The sequence below is a fragment of the Sorghum bicolor genome, chromosome 1 (assembly GCF_000003195.3).
Source record: "Sorghum bicolor cultivar BTx623 chromosome 1, Sorghum_bicolor_NCBIv3, whole genome shotgun sequence".
Taxonomy (NCBI): Eukaryota; Viridiplantae; Streptophyta; class Magnoliopsida; order Poales; family Poaceae; genus Sorghum; species Sorghum bicolor.
The window spans coordinates 13,335,047-13,354,380 of record NC_012870.2 but is presented as its reverse complement, the minus strand read 5'-3'; the positions used below and the strand labels follow the sequence as shown (position 1 = coordinate 13,354,380).

The 19,334-nt window shown below is 41.7% G+C and overlaps 3 protein-coding genes across 4 annotated transcripts; all 3 read right to left on the bottom strand.

The window, feature by feature from the left end:
- LOC8062248 (protein WRKY1) lies at positions 1,983-5,062 on the bottom strand. Of its 2 annotated transcripts, none has more exons than XM_021451231.1 (4): positions 4,846-5,062; positions 3,518-4,395; positions 3,306-3,431; positions 1,983-2,659 (listed from the first exon to the last, which is right to left on the bottom strand). In XM_021451231.1, the coding sequence occupies exons 2-4, from the start codon at positions 4,300-4,302 to the stop codon at positions 2,515-2,517; spliced, it is 1,056 nt and encodes a 351-aa protein (XP_021306906.1). In that variant the 5' UTR covers positions 4,303-4,395; positions 4,846-5,062; the 3' UTR covers positions 1,983-2,514. The 2 variants fall into 2 exon arrangements, with proteins under 2 accessions (XP_021306906.1, XP_002464211.1); XM_002464166.2 differs by having other exon boundaries at positions 3,306-3,434; positions 4,846-5,061.
- LOC8062247 (probable prefoldin subunit 4) lies at positions 8,005-10,775 on the bottom strand. The gene is made up of 3 exons (XM_002464165.2): positions 10,587-10,775; positions 10,368-10,478; positions 8,005-8,476 (listed from the first exon to the last, which is right to left on the bottom strand). The coding sequence occupies exons 1-3, from the start codon at positions 10,593-10,595 to the stop codon at positions 8,216-8,218; spliced, it is 381 nt and encodes a 126-aa protein (XP_002464210.1). The 5' UTR covers positions 10,596-10,775; the 3' UTR covers positions 8,005-8,215.
- Positions 11,395-16,905, bottom strand: LOC8062475 (E3 ubiquitin protein ligase DRIP2). Its single transcript, XM_021451847.1, has 7 exons — positions 16,365-16,905; positions 15,058-15,157; positions 13,921-14,269; positions 13,332-13,762; positions 13,174-13,224; positions 12,507-12,579; positions 11,395-12,059 (listed from the first exon to the last, which is right to left on the bottom strand). Exons 1-7 carry the CDS (start codon positions 16,735-16,737, stop codon positions 11,886-11,888), a joined length of 1,551 nt encoding a protein of 516 aa, XP_021307522.1. The 5' UTR covers positions 16,738-16,905; the 3' UTR covers positions 11,395-11,885.

Below are 19,334 nucleotides of genomic sequence, written 5' to 3'. Positions count from 1 at the left end.
GTGATAGAACATCACAAATCATGGCTAATACAAATAGAATCATCATAAAATATGCCTCTTATGACAAAATAATTTGTCATGGACATCTCTATAGAGGTATCATAGATGGTTACATCGAGATACATGCATTACAAATAAAAGTCATCAAAATCAATTGCAACAAAAATTAAATTGCCGTTGGTGGAAACGAGTGTGCCACTAAAATTTCCTATAGGCTATGTAGGGTTGCTTGATTTTGGCCTCATGTCTTTCTAATTCTCTCTGTTTAGTTGCAAGATATCTGGCTCTAGAGTTATCAAATCGAATATTGATTCGACTTAATCATTAATGACATCTTAAATTATAGCATGCAACAAACTCAATACTTGATTTAAATATTGGCCTGATTTAGCTATAAAATTAAATTTTAGTTTTGTTTTTATAAGCACCAAAACTTGTTTAAATATTTATTTTGAAGATGTATAATTTATATATCTTGCTACTTCAATCTAGTTCAAATCTGAAGTGGTTCTTTAAAAATATATTTAATGTATATAAAAGTAAATTATTGAATAAAAAGGATAATTAATATTTTGCATAGACAAGCTAATGATTGTTTTAGGATAATAAGTGATAAACTTAGCAATTAATCACTTTAAACCTTTGTAGTAAATAGAGGCGTGATTATGAAAATCTCCTCCCATTTTCTAAAAAAGGATGAAATGTGTCCTCCCAAGTGAACACCCAATGGAGCATATTCATAATGAACCTGACCCTTGAGGCCTTGACCTAGAGCGACGTTTATTTGATTTGGAGAGCTATTAGACGAACCCGTACATTATAGTTTGTGAATCGTGATTGAGTGACAACATGATTATTGTGACTAATAAGTTTGTCAAGAATGTGCTTAATGTAAAAGTATATGTTAGAGTTGAAGCTAATGATAGGAACGAATTAGACTTGTCCCATAATTTTTTGCAATCAAATGAGATGGATCTCTTGTAAAACCTTGTAGGGCTCATCACAAGCTCCCATCACTCAAGATCATTTAGTTATACTAGAAAAAAAAAAGTCCCATGCACCTGAGAAAATTTTGTAAGGAGGAACAACTGACCTCGACCATTTTATCAAAATCCTCACAAATCTTAGTTTATCATGTTGGGACCAAGTGTGCACTAGATCGAACATATGTCGTCCCAATTGACATGGCACACATCTAAGACGAGTCATTTCACAAATAGTAAAAATCTGATTTTTGTGAAATTATAGAAATTTCTCACAAAAAATATAAAGATCTGGCCACTAATAATCTGTATTATTTCGTCCATAGTCAATGAACATCCATTCATTCCAGCATTTGCCGCTGCAAGTAGCGATAGTTAGATCACGTGTCCCGAGTATTATCTTCCCACTAGCTAGCAGTCCATTCCAGCGAGTCACAGGCCAACAGCATCAAGCACGCATGCCCAGGGCCCCAGGCCAGGCCCAGCCGAGTATATCCCTTGCGCACGCTTATCTTGATATGCAAAATTATTGATGCTACAGTAATACCAATACCACTGCTTCATCTCTATTCTAAATTCTCCTCCGAACAACTCCTGCAACATATATTTCTTCCGAAGTCCGAACTAGCGCCGAAATTATAACACACTGATGGAGAAATGATCTCCAACCAAAGTTTCAGTGCTTGAACTACGGTCGACAAGTCCAGAAAATAATTATATGCTCATGGAGAAATGATCTTGAACTACGGTGCACAAGCTAGTGACCAGTGTATTGCCTTTTGCACAATTAATAAATATGGAGACAATATATGTGATGTTCCTGCAGTTTCCTAACTTTATACTATTTGCACGCAACTTTTCATGAAAGTGATGTTTCGGATACTATTACAAGGTAATTCAACCAATAATTGTCTACCACTGTGGCACTCTCTAACACTACATATGCTGATAAAGGAATTCATATGCTAAACAACAAAGATAAATTTTAGAACCGTGATAGAGAAGGTAGCACCGCTGATTATTGGACCATGAATGAATATGAATGAATTGCTATAACAGCAAAAGACAGCCTCTGTGCACTTGTTTTCAGTTGACACTATTCTTGATACAGGTGAGTGAGTGAGGGAATCAGCCAATCGGGATAGCCCAAGAAGAGCAGCTCTAGTTTTACTCCCTTTTTTTTTACTAAATTTACACAACTGTCTCATTCCCGCCAACTTTTATCTTCCCTTCCACCTCTTCACACTAATCCTGAGCAAAAGCTCAGCTGTCCTATCTAATGGCGTGTTCTTCCTCGTCATCATCATTGTGATAACCTCCATAAGGGAGAAGAAAATCTAGTGCTCACCCACTTCCATTCTCGCTACAAATCATGTGGCTGTAAGAAGGGCCAAACATCTCAACGACAGCTACTAAAAATGTCTCCACACAATCATTGTTAACCTGACCGGCCGGCGCAGTCCGTCCATTGCCAACAAAGGCCGTGTTGGTGGCACTTCCTGAAGGAGGTGCAGCAGTGATGATGAGTTCTCTAAACCTGTGCTGACTGAGTTGGCATTCTGGTGTGGTTGTGCTCGCCCTCATATGTCACAATGAGCATTGATGAATCATCTACACACCGTTCAACATGCTTCCTAGCTGGGCAGCCCCTCACACTACTGCATTTGTAGTAACCCCTGCATTTTATTCAAGAAAGCAATGAGTTGGTCTTATGCCAACATCAAGATAGCAACATGTAGCTATGAGCCTATGATAAGAATAGAAACACACAAAGTGTTCCCATATCTAGTGTTAGCTAAATGGAGACAAAGATGTGTATCATTCATAGGAACAACTATATTTGTGTGCTTGCTACCAATATGTAACTTGCTATCAAGATATTAAAGCTCCAGACAAGGTGGGCAACTGACATGGTGAGGGGGGTTCGGAGATAATGAATCTTGGCTCAATTTAAAAAATGTGCCCACTTTAAGCAACATGATTGATCCATTTCCATAAAGTGCACACAAAAGAAAGAGCAACATCATATATGGAACCATAATTTAATGTCATAGCCTCTTCAATAACGAAGCACCTTGAGTACAGAAAACAAATGTTAGATAGCATCTGATTATCATCAGTTCATTTATTTATCAAGAAGGCACTTGAGTACGTCATGGAACTTGTACCACACTATCACTTTGCAAATGATGACGTCTTTGCTGACAAAACTGATGAGTTTTGTTGGCATTAATTGTGGAATCATCACAGCTATTCTAAAGCACTATTTAATAAACCACATGCATGCAAGAAAGATTAGACTAGGCATACTTCAGTCCATACCTAGGATGAGGGGAACCCTTAATTGGCTTCTGCCCATACTTCCTCCACGAGTATTCATCCGGAGGTATATCAGCAATCTTATTACTAATGGCGGGAACCTTAATCGACCTCTTTACCCGCAACTTCCTACTGAAATAAAAAAGAACAGTGATGATATATTAAAAATCTTGAACTTAAAATAGTAATAGTAAGCACAGGGGTAGCAGATGTACCTTCTCTTTGAACAATGGCACCTCCCTGTCACAGCGCACTTGCCAGTCCCATCCTCCCCACGACCCGTGCATCGCCTCCTTGGGGCCTGCTGCACGTTCACCGGATCGCTCATTGCAGGCCCACCGATCAAATGGAACGACGATGACTTGCCATCCAGGCTAGCCACACTACCATCCATGCTCAAAGACGACAAGAAGGACCTCGCCGATGACATTGTCCCCGTGCCACTGGTGCTCTCAAACTTCAAGTTAACCCCACTGTTGCTTCTCTTGAACATCTCAGCCTGCAACTTCTGCTGCTGCTGCTGCTGATTCTGGAACTGATACCGTGACGACACATTGCCAAACTGAAAATGCGCAGATAAAGGCTGGACCAGCTTAGGCGGTCCTCCGAGGGGATGCACGCCCTGCGCATCCAGAGCTCCAGCAGTTCTAGGATACACCTGCGCAGAGGCAGGAGAAGGATGGGCGCTGTTCAACACCACAACCGGGGTGTTGCTATCCAGGAAGCCTTTCTGAGTTAAGAACCCTGGATTCTGTCTTCTGCTAACAAGCTTAGCTCTCGGATGGCTTCCGCTTCCACTTGCGCCTGATGGTCCGGCTTCTCCTACTCCCACTCCTCCATTGCTGAGCAGGGAGACCACCTTCCTAAACTTGGCGCATGCTTCGTCCGTGCCCAGAGCTATGCTCCTGACCTGTGCGGGGTCATGCGGCTGCGAGAGCAAGGCGAGCACCCTGTGGCAGCTCTCCACGGCTTCCCTGTTGGCCTCCTCCACTTCCTCCATTACACTCGCACCAACAAAAATAAATACAACAGGAACCTCTTCTGAACACTTCAGGAGCACCTCAGATTATATGCAGCTCCCTCAGCAGCAGATCTGGACAGCAGGGAAAAAAAATTCACTCAGATCCTAAGAAAAGCTTAGAAGCTCAGCTCTTCTTTTATCGTAACACCAGTACACCACGCAACAGGCATCGGGAAAAGCTTATAGAGCCAAGAAAGCAGCTCGTGAGCGGATCACGGGGGGGAGCCGTCTCCGCAAGAAATCCCTCCCAGAAGCGGCGGGCGCGGACACCGAGACCGACCACCGACGTCGACGGCCGCGGCAAGCAACGATCCGGGGGGGCAGCGAGCGATTTCTTGCGTGCAGACGCATCAAGAAGGACACAAGAACCCCACTGCACGGACGGAACACCTCTATCTAATAATAATAATCCATAAGATTCGCACGCCAGGAAGGAACTCGACCAGGCAAAGGCAGGCAATCACCAAACCGCCGCACGACGACCCACAAAAAAAAGAATCACCACCCAAGCCACGAGCTCACCTCCGAGACGATCCGGAGACGGACGCGGTGCCGCGAATCCAGGGGAGCCGCGACCGAGACCGGTGGCCGGAGGGGAGGGCGGCGGTCGTCGTCGCCCCACGAGATGGTAAATCGCAAATGGCAGAAGGTGTGAAGGCGAAGAAGGGGACGAAGAAGACCGGACGCAGAGAGAGTGAACGAAGAGAGAAAAAAAAATGATAATTCGCATTTCTTTTTCGCGGCCGAGGACGCCGGTTTTATATAAAATAGCAGCCGGGTCCCTCCGGCTTTGAAAAAGGCTGGCGCCCTCGGAGTAGTTTATTGCGGGGCCGGGATTAGAAAACCCTGACCGTTGATTCGATCCTGGCCGTCGGCGACGGAGTTTGGAGGCGATCGACGGCTGGGGATGCGGGTTTTGCTGTTGTTTAGTGCGGGTCGATGACTTGATGAGCTGTAACAGCGGTTGGAGGGTCAAAATGTCAAAGGCATGAGTCAGTGTGAAAGTAGGCTTTTGTTGACTATTGCTACGCTCACATGGGAAACGCTACTTACCACCCAACGCATATGTTTATAGAATTATAGGTGGTAGACTGGTAGTAAACTTTGGGACTTGTTCTTGTTTTTTTTTAAACCTTCCCCTTAGAGCAAAGAGAGAGCAGGTATGTATTTTAAGATGACAAATTTGGATATGGCATCTTTACACTTTTGATACTATGAAGAGATTAGAGCTTACCTAACACAAATGCATTTTTGTCTTTGGAAATGGTTTTTTCATGTACACTCGGCAAGTCTTGTTTGAAAACAAAATAGTACAACTCTAAATTATTTTGGATTAACCACACCACACTGGTTTGGACTTTGTATGTTTTTTAGACCTTCAAGCACGCAAGAGAGATACATATGGCCATATGGATGGCATCTTGGACTCTAACCGTCAAAAATACATCTGACTAAAGGAGGTGAATTGAACTTGTTCATAGAGTTCTTCGTAAAATAATTTGGTGGCTTTATCATAGCACCTCTATGAAAATGGAAAAATCTATGAATGAAACCCATGGGTTTCAACATCATCATTCTAGTACTCCATAAAATTTTTGTCTTTGGTATTAGAATCTACTTTCTTCGCTCCAAATTATGAGTTATTTTAACTTTTTGGAGGGTTAAAGCATCTCAGGTTCGACTAAAATTATAGAAAGAGTTACAAATATTTATAATATCAAATAGATATACTATGACATCATAAATATTATTATTTTATTATATAATGGATGAAGAACCTAATGATACTTTGGCATCATAAATATTATTATTTTATTACATAAATCTGATGAAACGTGAAATGTTTTGACTCTCAAAAAAAAATAAAATGACTTATAATTCAGAATAGAGAAAGTAGATCAGAAGAAAAGTCTGAGTAATATTTCTGGCGTTCTCATTCTTCGCATATATATAATATACATCTCTTGGCATAACAAGTAAGGCCTTGTTTAGTTCTGAAAAAAATTCGGATTTCGGCACTGTAGTATTTTCGTTTTTATTTTACAAATATTATCCAATCATAGACTAACTAGGCTCAAAAGATTCATCTCGTGATTTACAGGTAAACTGTGTAATTAGTTTTTATTTTCGTCTATATCTAATGCTTCATGCATATGCTCCAAAATTTGATGTGACGGAGAATTTTGAAACAAGGCCTAAGATTGGAATGCTTGTCGGGAGGAAATTCTGAACCTGTAACGTGCGGGGCTGCATTGAATGATTCGTTGTACAGCATCGTCCTGATGATACCAATTATATATAATTATTATACGGAAGATGGAGAACCTGTGATTTGATAATAAGATGCATTATTTGCAGAAGACGCTGATTGATTTTAGTTCGCAAGCATATTAACGAGTCATGGACACGTGAGGCGTAGGGGGGGCCCGGGAGGAATCACATGTTCCTGATGCGTTGCAAGCTGCACTGCAGCTGCATCCATCCATGAGAGTTGCTGAAAGGTCAAAAGAAAAAGACATGCATCAGGACTGCGACTGCCAGATGACCGTGTGAGTGGAATCTCACACGCATTCCCTCCGGCCACAGAAGGGGCCCAGGGCCCTCAACCTCTCTCACCTGGCGTTTGACGACTAGTCAAAACTCACATGGTATCGTAATTTTTTTTTTAGTTTGGGTGATAAATCATGACTTAGAAAACACCGTTGAATAGTTGGCTGATAAGTTCAAGCGAACAACTGCTATTTAAAGTTTAGTCAAATTTATAAAAAAATATCCAATAATTATATTATCAAAATCTATGTTACAAACATATTTTTAAAAATAAAAAAGATTCAACATGATCCAATGAGAGCATCCAATAATTAGCTCATCATAAAAATTTCACCACAATTGAACCATATAAGCCATAGCTATGAATTATTTCAATTAGTTATAAAAAGCATTGATCTAAAGTTATATCAGAAACTTTGTACTAAAGCACCATATTATATGTTTAGAATCCAACAAAATTGAATTTTCTATTTTTATAATTTTTCTATGATCTACTGTAATTTTTCAAAGATTCAACGTAAATAAAAAAATAAAGACAAAACATACGTCACTATAGCAAAACCACTTTCCAAACCACTCAAGGGATTATTTGACCGGTTTTAGAAAATTTAAAGGTAAAAAATCCAACTTTATAGTTTTATAGTTTTGGAGGTGAAGTAGTCTATCCTCGATAGTTAGAGGGTTTATATAGACTTTTTCCAAATACTTTTCCAAAAATCATCGAAGCCGGTGAGAGCACTGCCAGGTAAGGTAAGGGTGCAAAACTGCAAATGATACTCAACCACTTAGGCAGAGATGGCCTACATCACATGCCCTTTATCTCCAGTGTTTTCTGGCACTCACACGTTTGCTGGAAAATAGGACAAGTGATGTACCCACAGGAACCGACCCCTTGTTTAGTTCCAAAATATTTTGCAAAATGAACACTGTAGCTCTTTCGTTTGTATTTGACAAATATTGTCCAACCATGGACTAATTAGGCTCAAAAGATTTGTCTCGTCAATTCCGACCAAACTGTGCAATTAGTTTTTATTTTTGTCTATATTTAGTACTTCATGCATGTGTCTAAAGATTCGATGTGACGGGGAATCTGAAAAATTTTGCAAAATTTTTTAGGAACTAAACAAGGCCGAAAGTCCAACTGAAAAGCTCAGGGCTAATAACTTCAATCAATCCATATACACCCGCAGAATGAATAAAAACTATTTTCTGGATTCTTCTGGGTAGAAGAGCTTCTGTTACACAAGCAGGCCAGCATCACAAGACAAATGTTTGTGGGAGGGCAGGGAAACAAAAACAGCACCTGAACTAGAAAGAGGGCCAAATAGTCACGACTCTACTACTAATCTTCCTCCAGGTTGATGGCATCCTTGAACTTCCCGTACAGTATCTTCTTCAGCTCGGCCATCTGGGCGAGGATGGATTCCTTCTCCTCCTCTAACCTCTCCAGCTTCTTAGCCGCATCCTCCTTCATCTGCTCCAGCCTAGTCTCGACGTCATCCCTTGGCATGTGAGCAAACACTTCCCCAATTTGGAAGCGTACAACATCTTCATCAGATAAGATGAGTTCATTCCCAGCATCATCAAGGTTCTCATTCGTTTCCTGGAATATAGTGAAAGAGGAAATGGCCTTTAGGTCCAATGTAGGAATTTCACGTGAAAAGGTTCATTTCCCACAAGAATCATGAAAACTCTAACATAACGAATAGTGGCAGTACACAGCGAAATTTAGAGTGATGTTAAGTATGATTCTAATTTCACAATCCTCTACTACTACTCTACATTCAAAATTACTACTCGAATTATCGTGAAACAAAATTAAAAGAAAACAGAAATATTGTGATCTTCGCAGACAGTACCAACTATGAAATATCATGATAAAGATGAAAACATGTCTTCTTATCAATTCAAAAATGATCTAAAATATATCTAAAGGAAAACATGTCAGATAAGCTGGGGAAATATGCCAAATGCCTGATCTGTATGCATTTATCAACAAGTGAAAAAGCAACATGGTGCCCATTCCCAGGCACAAACACACAAATTCAGCACCACAATAGCCTATTGACAACAATTTCTTAGGGTAACATCTCTCAGGGGTCACGGTAACTAGTCCAGGATACTAGACATCAATACACACGATAACTCAATTGCTGGAAAAACAAACCTGAATTGGTATATTACAGAAACAATCCTTGATAAAAAATTAAGAATATAAAACAGCTATATGCAAATTGAATTTTAAAAGGAAATTGATATGAAGTTAAGCTTTCTATGTTCTTCTCCAGCATTTTTTTATTTTTGGTTCAATCTCATTTTCACAAGTAATGAGAAGAAATCATTCAATCACCCCAAGTCACAATAGAATGATAGAATCATCATTGTGGTTATAAAAAATGTGTAGAATTAAGCACTGCACTAGTAATTCGTAGTTCATATTTACTTGAAAATTCTGGTAAAAGGCGGAATGTTTTATGACAATCTACACATGAAAGATGCTTAACTTTTGAATAAGGAAGACGTATATAAACTAACGTTTGTATTCACCTCTCTATATCTACACATATACAAGGCGCTCTAATTTTTTAATAGGAAAGATGTATACAAACCATAGTCTGTATTCAACTTTACATAGGGACTAAGGTGGAAGGAGTTAAGTGAATCAGAATCCAAATTCCACTACAGTCCATATATGGTTAAAGTGCAATTGCAGAGGGGGGTGGGGGTCTGGAGCTGGCTGGACAAAGGAAGTTGGGTCAGAAAAAGGTATGCAGGTGGTTCCTTCTCAAAACATGCCAGGATCAGGGTCACACAAAATTCGTAGTAAGTCCAAATTCCTGTAAACATTTTTTCCCTAACTTCCTGAACAAGACCACAATATTACCCTACGCTTTTTTATTATAATATTCATGGGTGAATTGACTGAGAACCTTTAAACAAAACTAGATGTTATCTGTAGCAAATCAGAATCCAACAAAAAATAGAGCTAATGCCTGCCTATCAAACAATAAGATCATAAACTAGTAACACATTGCCATACATAAATGAAGGAAATACCAAGAACGAGACAGATGCATAGACAAAGTGAAAACCATAAATTGGTCCATTTATCTAGCAAACAACCGTGCTATCTGCTATGCAAATGAAACTCACAGATTTGCCCAATAAAACTTAAGGTAAAACTACAACTAATCCATGGGAATATGGGATGTTTTTGTGTGCTTCATTCTTGCAAACAATCAGGAAATGCACACTCTCTCTGGCATTTTCTTTCCCATAGAAATGTACACCACAAATAGGCTACCATAACCTCCATCCCCAAGAACCTACAAACCTAATGCATCAGCACCTGACCAGTCACCAGTCGCTACTAAAGACTAAATCTATTCAAAGGCTGAGACTGGCGCCCCGTTCCCTTGGGCTCTAAACAAATCAGGCAGTGCAAATACAAGGAGATGGTGCATGGAAAAGAAGCAAGATGTCAAGGAAACCACCTTCGCGAGCTTGATCTCGTCCTGGAGCTCGTGGAGGCGGTTGTTGAGGCGACCGAAGCGGTTGATGTTCTGCTGGTCCTCCCACGTCACCTGCGCCTCCGTGCCGTCGCCCTGCGGAACCAATCCCCCACCACAACACCACCTCTCGGATTAAGCCGGGATTAAGCCAAACAAGGGAGTGTTTGGCTTGGGGGCCTAGGGTTTGCTCCGCCACTTTACCTGCTGCATCTCCGGTTTTCTGTGGGTCGCGCCGGCCGCAGATCAGAATCTGGCGTCCTCCTCCGCTGATCCGCGCTTCGGGCTCGGGGATTGCAGCCGCTGCGAGATTTGGTCGGAGCTCGAGCACTCGACCCGGGAGGGGAAAAGGGTGGAGGGGGGGAAAGGGTTTTGAGTGATGAAAGCGACAATCGGATGGGTAAACTAAGGCCTTTTTTATTTTAGTTCACCAAAACAAAAAACTTTTTAAGATTTTTCGTCATATCAAATCTTGCATAATACTAAATATAAATGAAAATAAAAATTAATTGTACAGTTTGCTTGTAAATCATAAGACGAATCTTTTAAGCTCAGTTACTCCATAATTGCACAATGTTTGTCAAATAAAAACTAAACTGCTACAGTGTCAAAATCTAAAAAAGATTTAGATCTAAATAAGGCCTAATGCATGAGTCGATCCGTACCATCAGTCCATCACAAAGAAGCCTGGCAAATTGGGACAACACAATTATTTTCCGAATATAATAGGACTTTTAAAGACACAAAATACAGTCCATCACAAAGAAGCCTGGGAAATTGGGATAACACAATTATTTTCCGAGTAATAAGACTTTAAAGACACAAATAGAACTGGTAATAGTGCAGTGCATGAAAGCAAATGGTCAACGAAAACAAATCAAAACCTTGTAGTTGAATCTACCAGCCGTATTTTTCTCTCAAAATAAATCAGCCAAGTTCTAACTTCTAACAGCGTTTAGCTAACTGCATGTGAAAGTGAAAGTAAGGCCGTATCAGGTCCAGAAATAAGGAGTTAGGAATCTAATGCATGAGTCGATCCCCAAAAAAAAAATAGTCACTAACGAGTTCAAAGACAAATATAGAGTTACAAGTTGGTGTTACAATAAGTCACGTTACAGCAGAAAGACTCTGCAATCATCTCTGGTCATCTCTTACAAGCAAAGGCTACGAGTTTCTCTCCCTATATAATTTATGACCAACCAAAACATCAATGATACCTACAAGTATCAATCACAACTTTCTATCTATACCACTATCGATGTATAATAAATAAGAAAAAGACATCCTAAAGGAATCAAAACAACGTATGCTATAACATCAAAGAATACATGAATGTGACACCAAGGGCTAGCTCTGAAGAAGAGCCAGCCACTGCATATTGTGAGGCTGTGTCGTCAGGGAGAGTTATCTTTGATGACCTCTTGCAAAGGGCCAACAATTGGCTGGCTATGGCTGCCTCACAGGAAAAATAGGTTTGAGGGCCTGAATGTTTGCATGGTGCCTTCACATTGCAGGGGCCTTTGGCCGTCCGTATGTTAGCACCATCACAAACTCTTTAGCTGATGAGCCGGTCATGGTCTGAGTTGTCTGTGTCTCTCTTCCCTTCAGCCACAGCTCTACTAAATTGCATAGAGGTTGTGAAGGGTTCACTGGCTGCTCGCAACACTTTATTTCCACCTGTAACAGAAATATCAAGAGCTATTCAGACTGTCAATCATGCTTGGTTCCTACAGCTGTCCTCCACAAAAGTCCAAACAGATAGAAGAATACCTATTGCAATTATATTACAAAAAAAAAAATCGATGAATATGTCTACATGGTGCAAATGGAGGTGCAAAGAGTATCATCAGGAGGAAATTGTAAAGAGCAGTCAACATATGCAGTGTCATGCAATTGATACAGGATGCATTTTTACTACAATTTACTGTTGAAATCACTAAATGTGTTCCTACAAAAGAACAAAAGAACAATGAAGCAATTGTTTCACCCTCGCATGGCAACAAGTCTGTCAAAAGATAATTCGAATCCCAGTAAAGAATGTATATTTTTTAGCTCTTAAGAGGAGAAATCAAGTGTACAAAGGCCCAACAATACTATATAAGACAGATGACTCTGATTTCTCACCTCAGACTCACTAGGAAGACTGAGCTTCTGCATGAGGTACTTTTGGATAGATGAAGCAGGGACATTTCCATCTCTGTGGTTATAAAATTAGCATATCAGTCTTGATCAAAAGGATATGATATTAGTTCACAAAGCAACACAAAATCAATTTATTAAATAACAAACACATTTCACTATGAACTAAATCTGATCTTGTAACTATACTACTCGAGATATCATTCAAATTTACAAACAAGTAAATATAATGCTATTCATCTTATTACATTATCAACACATCTATAGATGAACATCAAGTATCAAGTCATGGGGAAAACAAGATTTGTCTTAATCTTCAAGTCCACTGAATACCAGTATTTGTAGATAGCTCCAATATAGGATTATGGATAAAAGTCTGTGAATAAAATGCTCTTCAATTCTGTTAATGTGCTGCTACCGGCAAAGATAATCAGTGCTATGTACTTGTCATACAAGTATCTCTCTTCCTATTTGCCTTCTAATGGAAGTTCCTACATTTTCTGTCTAGTATTGTGCTGTTTGTCATAGATGTATCTGATGAAAATCAAGTGTAATAAATAAATAAGAATTTGACTCAAGGTCAAGTATAGAAAAATCTATTAAATTAGGGCATTAAACTGTTTAATCAAAAGATGAGTAAAGTTGAGCTCACTTTATTCGCAAATAGTGGGAAGGAATCTGTGGTAAAGGTGGATCTCCTTGCCTGAAAGTAATTAAAGCACAAGAAGATCAGAAAGAAGTCCATGCTTGCTATTTGGTTTCTTGGATACTAAGACAAAAGGGATCCTGTAATGAATTGGAAATGCTTACTGGTTAAACGAGGCAATCAATGAAAACCATATGGAGCGGAACTTCTTTGCACTCTGTGCAGCTGCAGCATCAGGCTTCACATCTGTTGGAGCTTGAAGATCTTTCCTCTTCCGTGCAGTACCTTGAGCTCTTCTTTTTGGCAGCACGGGTGGCGTGGGTGCATCTTTTTTGTCATCCTCAGTTTTGGACTTCTCCAGATTCTCCCTTGCCTTTGCTTTGCTAGCAAATGTACCACTTGTAGAGCCATTGATATGTTCTCCCTTAACAACTGGACTCTGTGAACTTGACCTAAAGGATTTTGTCCTGTTCGCAGCTTCTACTAAACAATTTAAAGGACGCCAGAGTTCAGACTTATCTGCCAAGTCATCCTTACTATCACCTTCGGTATCTTTGTTGGAGGAATGGTTAGATGCCTCCGCATTAGGTGGTATCTGCAGACAATAGGATCACATCACTACCACTATGTGCATTCTTCTAGTCAATGCACCCCTTTTGGGAGTTCAGGGTGCAAAATCATGACTTCAAAGCTAGTCTGCTCTAACTAGCATGAGACACAGCAGATATGAATCATAAGGAGCATGCCGTTTACCTGTCTTCTTGTTTGTGGTGCTTTGCTTGAATTAGCAGGCAAATTTGAATTTTGAGAATGACTGTCACAACTATCAATTTCCTTTTTCACAGGATCTTCAATAATTGGACCAAGTTCGCGCAAGGTAGCAGCAGCGGCAGCGGCAGCAGCTTTTCTGGCAACTGCTCTTGTTCGCCGTCCAGTCAAGCCTGTTGGTTTTACTTTAGGTGCATCGACGACTAATGAAGAGATAGATCTTTCTTTAATTTTAGTGGGAAGTGAAATACTAGATGGAACTTCTTCTGCATTAATCTTCTTTCTTTTGAACGGAAAAAGTTTTGATCTTACATCTTGTAAGCTGTGATCGGCTCTGAAAATCATAAAACACAAGTATAAGAAAGGCACAAGGTAGAGCCATAGCGTTGCAAAACCATACAGACAAAATTACAAACTATTCGTTTTTCAACTAAATTAAAGAAGACACGCACTATAATGTACAAGCAATTAAGCTATTCCAGGGCATTTGTATGCCAATGTAACAAATAGGTTTACAAAATACCAATGCAGTTGGTATCAACTGCAACAATGACAAAATTTTGGAAATGTCAATAACACTAAATAGTAAATGTGTGCATGATTTTTGGCAACAACACACTCTAATAGATGCTACAGAAAATAAAGCGATAAAACATTTTTTAAATTAAAGTATTATGTTTAGTGCAGGTTTTTAATCCAAATTATTCTGACAAAATAGGGGTCAAACACTCACACTACATCCATATATACAGTTTCAAATGAAAATAACTATCCAACTAACTTGACATATAATAATCAAGCATGCGCGTTTAATACTGAATTTGAAAAAGATAACACATCACATAAGAAAACTAAAATGAACTCTGATCCAAATCTTACTGATGGGAAAATCTAAAGTGCAACTATATCCTACGGAGTGCGGATGTCAGATAGTAGTAGTAGTAGATAAAATGAATGATTTTGCATCCCGTTCCGGTTAAGTACATGTGGTCAAAAGGAAAGCCACAGTATATCAGAGGTCCAGCAAAATAATGTGTTACTGTAAAGATTTGGCATGATTTATTTTGACCTTAAGATAGCACATAGCACAATGGATAAAATACAGAATGAGAACATGTATACCTAAGCTTCTCAGTAGGTGTGCAGCCAAGATCAATTTTACATACTGGGCAGCATTCTACTTCCTCATCATCAAACTTCTGATATATACACTTTCTGCAAACTGCGCCAGAGTGCAAAGGTTAGAGCTTTGAAATTACATTGTCTAACTGGAAAAAAAAACTTCCAAATTAGTGGAACGGTATGTCATAAACCTAGGGGGGGATGGGGGCACTGCGTTAAAAAGATGGAAGCCCAAAAATAATTCTTCAAATGATCTCGCTGAAGATACAATAGAAGATTGACATCGAAGCGGCAACTATAAAAACATCGCACCCAAGATCCATGTGTGTAATCATAACTTATAAGCTACCATCTTCTACATCAATTGCAGAGTTACATCGCAGTGATTCCCCTGTGTTCGTTAAAAATATCATCTTAACAATAGTTACATAATCATTGTAAGCTTTCTACCGTCCGTCCAGATTTCAAAACAGTAGTTCCTACTGACAAAGTTATTACACAGGGAGTCAAAATAGTTGCGTGATGTCGGGACTTGCTGGGAACTAAACTCTGTCATCTTAGTCAATAGGTGCATGAGGTTGGGACTTGCTGGGAACCAAATGCTATCATGAATCACATGCCTAACGAGACTGAATGGTTTATTCTGAAGGTTGATGCAACAACACGGTTCAGAAAGGGAATTGCACGTGCAGGTTCCTGTAATTCCAGTTAGAAGCTTGCGTTTAGTAAAGTACAGTACGCAAGCAACAACAGAACAAATGATGGCGCCGAGATTGACATTTACATGGCCTGAGAACATAAGATCCTATCGAAATAGTACCATAATGAGCTTGAAGACGCAGCGAAAAAACTTGAAATGGTGGGACGACTGTGGTGGCAAATGATACAGTAGCAACGGGACAAGCACGACGCGAAATTTGGCGACGCCGTGTACGTATACTTATGGGTACAGCGATGAACAGAGGTACTTATAACTGACGTGGAGGCGGGGACGAAGAACAGAGTCGTCCCAACCCACGAGCACGACTGCACACGAGACGTGAAGGCGCACCGAATCCTGCCCCCGATCGACGCGGTGCAGAGGCGGTGCGCGCACGTGGAGGGAGGGGAGGGTGAAATCCGACGTACCAGAGGCGGTAAAACGCGTGGATGGAATCAAAGCGGGGGCGGGCGGGCGGGCGGCGACGTGCCCGGGGGGAGGAACGGAATCCTAGGCCCCCGCCGACGGTCCAGCTGGGTTGGTTTACGAATCACGAAATAGTAGCTAGGATGCACGTACGTAGCGAGGGAGGCGGCGGGGGACTCACACGTGTGGAGGCACTCGGAGATGGTGGTGGCGTCGCGGAGGAGGCGGCGGCAGAGCGGGCACGTCATGCAGCGCGCGAGCAGGTCCCGCTTGACCATGACGACCCCGCGCGTCCCCGCGGCGGCGGCGGAAGGGGAGCGGGAGGAGGAGGAGGAGGTGGAGAAGTAGGAGGAGGGGCCGCCGCCGCCGCCGCGCCTCCGTCTCTTCCTGCCCCGGGCGGATGCGGTGGTGGCGGCCCTCCTCTCGCCGTGGTCCTCCCCGCGGGCCGCCGCCTTGACCACGTCGTCGTCAGCCCGGGCGTCCGCGTCGGGCAGGGGCGCGGGCGCCTCGGATTTGTCCGGGCCCGGCGGCGGCGAGGTGGGCCCCGGCTGCATGGCGCATGCGGTTGGTAGTCGGCGCGGGGGTGGGGTGGGGGCGAGAGGGGAGGAGGGAGGAGAGATCGAGGAGGCGAGGGAGGTGGAGAAGGGAAAATGGCTGTGCTGTGCCTGCGGGCGTCTCGTCTCTGCGCCTGCGTTTGCGTTGCGTGCGTGCTGAGGGGCGGCGACAAAGGCAAAGGCAAAAAAAAAAAAAAAAGTGGTGGGGTGGGCAGGCAGGCCAGCCAAGCCAAGCCAAGTAGCGTATGGGATGGGACGGGGGTCGCCACCCCGGCCTTCCGCTTCACGTTGGCAGTGCCAAACTGCCTCCAGTTGGAAGGAGGCGTCGTTGTTTATGCCGCCGTCTGATCTGGTCGCCTCGTTAATCCTGAGCGACGAGCGAGATCTGAAATTAGTAGTAATCGCAAGGATGTTTATGTAGCAGGCAGCAGGGGTACTAGTACGGCGACGGCGAGCGATGGGGATGGTGGGATGACTTGAGTGTCACGTGTGGACATGGCGATCGTGGCAGCGTGTATGTACGTAGCAGTAGCAGCTACGGAGGTGCGCCCACATCGATGGATGGATGATGGATCTGACGGTGCTCCACTACTACTCCAGAAGACTACTGCCGCCGCAGGATGATGGATCTGACGGTGACGAGACGGCCAGACGAGGATGAACAATCCAATCCAATCCAATCTGCCTGGCCACCCATGCAATGCAAGCAGATCCCGATGACGTACGGCTCCATGCGTGCTGGCGCAAGGGAAGGGACCTCTGATCTGATCCTGCACGTACGTACGTACTAGGCCTCGTCAGTTTTCGGAACTGTAGCACTTTCGTTTGTTTGTGGCCAATCATATACTAACTAGGGTCAAAAGATTCATCTCGTGATTTACAGTCAAACTGTGTGATTAGTTTTTGTTTTCATCTATATTTAATACTTCATGATTCGATGTGACAGAGAATCTTGAAAACTTTACCTTGTTTTGTCTGCATCGACGACCGCGGATGATGCTCTCTGCCTCTGCCCCATCGCCGCCACTGACCACACTCGTGGTCGTGGCCCTAAAACAAAAGCATGCATGTTCTCTCGTTCCAACGGGGTCAAGCTAAACAAGCGCTGCGTGCGTATGCATGCATTACTCTATGGCCTTGTTTAGTTCGTAAAAAATTTCAAGATTCTTCATCATATCGAATCTTTAGTCGCATGCATAGAGCATTAAATATAGACGAAAATAAAAACTAACTGCACAGTTTATCTGTAATTTGTGAAATGAATCTTTTGAGCCTAGTTACTCCGTGATTGGACAATGTTTGTCAAATAAAACCGAAATGCTACAGTAGCCAAAAACTAAAGTTTTTACGAACTAAACAAGGCCTTTATTTGGTTCACCAAACACGGATTAAGAACGCGCGCGCGCCTTGTGTACTGTAGTCTGGCTTCCTGCGGTTCCGATCCTCGCAAAAAAAAAACAAAGGAAACAGAGGCGTTCTTATACCTGAGGAGCCGGAGCCCAAAAAGCGATTTTTTTTTTATCTTAGGTCTCGTTTGGCACGGCTCTACTTTGCTAGTGAAGCTGTTTTTTGGTGAGACGGGGGCTTCAGCTCTATCGGCGGAGCTGGAGCTATTTTGGTAAACCGTTTGGCAAAATAGCTCTTTCCTTAAAATTTGTTCTCACAGAACGTCACGTAGAATGAGGTGAAGCCGGAAGAAGCCACTATTTTTGGCTCTTTCACATCCTAAAGTTATGTGAGAGCATGTTTTTAGGGGCTTTATTGGTGGAGTCATTCTATTTTACTCTGTTTGGCACAAAACGGCTCCAAACACCGCTGGAGAAACCGTGCCAAACGGGGCCGTAACCTAATATAAATTAGATATAAAATTATCACTAGCATTGTTTTTATCAAACATTTTTCAAAACACATCTAGCTTAGTCAGAAATTTGCTCTATATCGAAAGTCTTTGCCATAGTTTTTTTTTATGAAACCAGAACATTACCAAACCCGGGCTATGGTAGTGGACTAGTGCTAGGGAAGCTAACGGATGTTCGGTTTGAACGAATTGCCCTGCCTTAGAAAACTGCGTGTAAATGATTGCAACGTTCATCACTTGTCGAGGCATGCATGGATCGAATTGGAAGCCGAGCGTTTTGGTACGATACAAGACCTGACACCTGTGTGCATTTATTTATTACTAGTACATGTGAAGAGCGTTTTGGACCTTTTGGTTAGGGAAGGCAGGGTCGATCTGCGGCAGGCAACATATATATATACACACGCAGGTACGTACAGCTAGCAGACCTTTTTTTCTCTTTAATTGATATAGGGTTTCAAAGCTCAACTGTTCAAGCAACGCGGGCATTCCGTTCCATCTACATCTACGCTTTGTTTAGGTCTAAAAAATTTTATAAAATGGACACGGTAGCATTTTTATTTGTATTTGACAAATATTATCTAATTAATCATAAACTAACTAGATTTAAAAGATTCATCTGGCATAAGTAAACTGTACAATTAGTTATTCTCTATATTTAATGTTTTATGCATGTGCCGCGAGATTTGATGTGACGTTAAATTTGAAAAGTTTTGTTTTTTTTTGCACTAAATAAGGG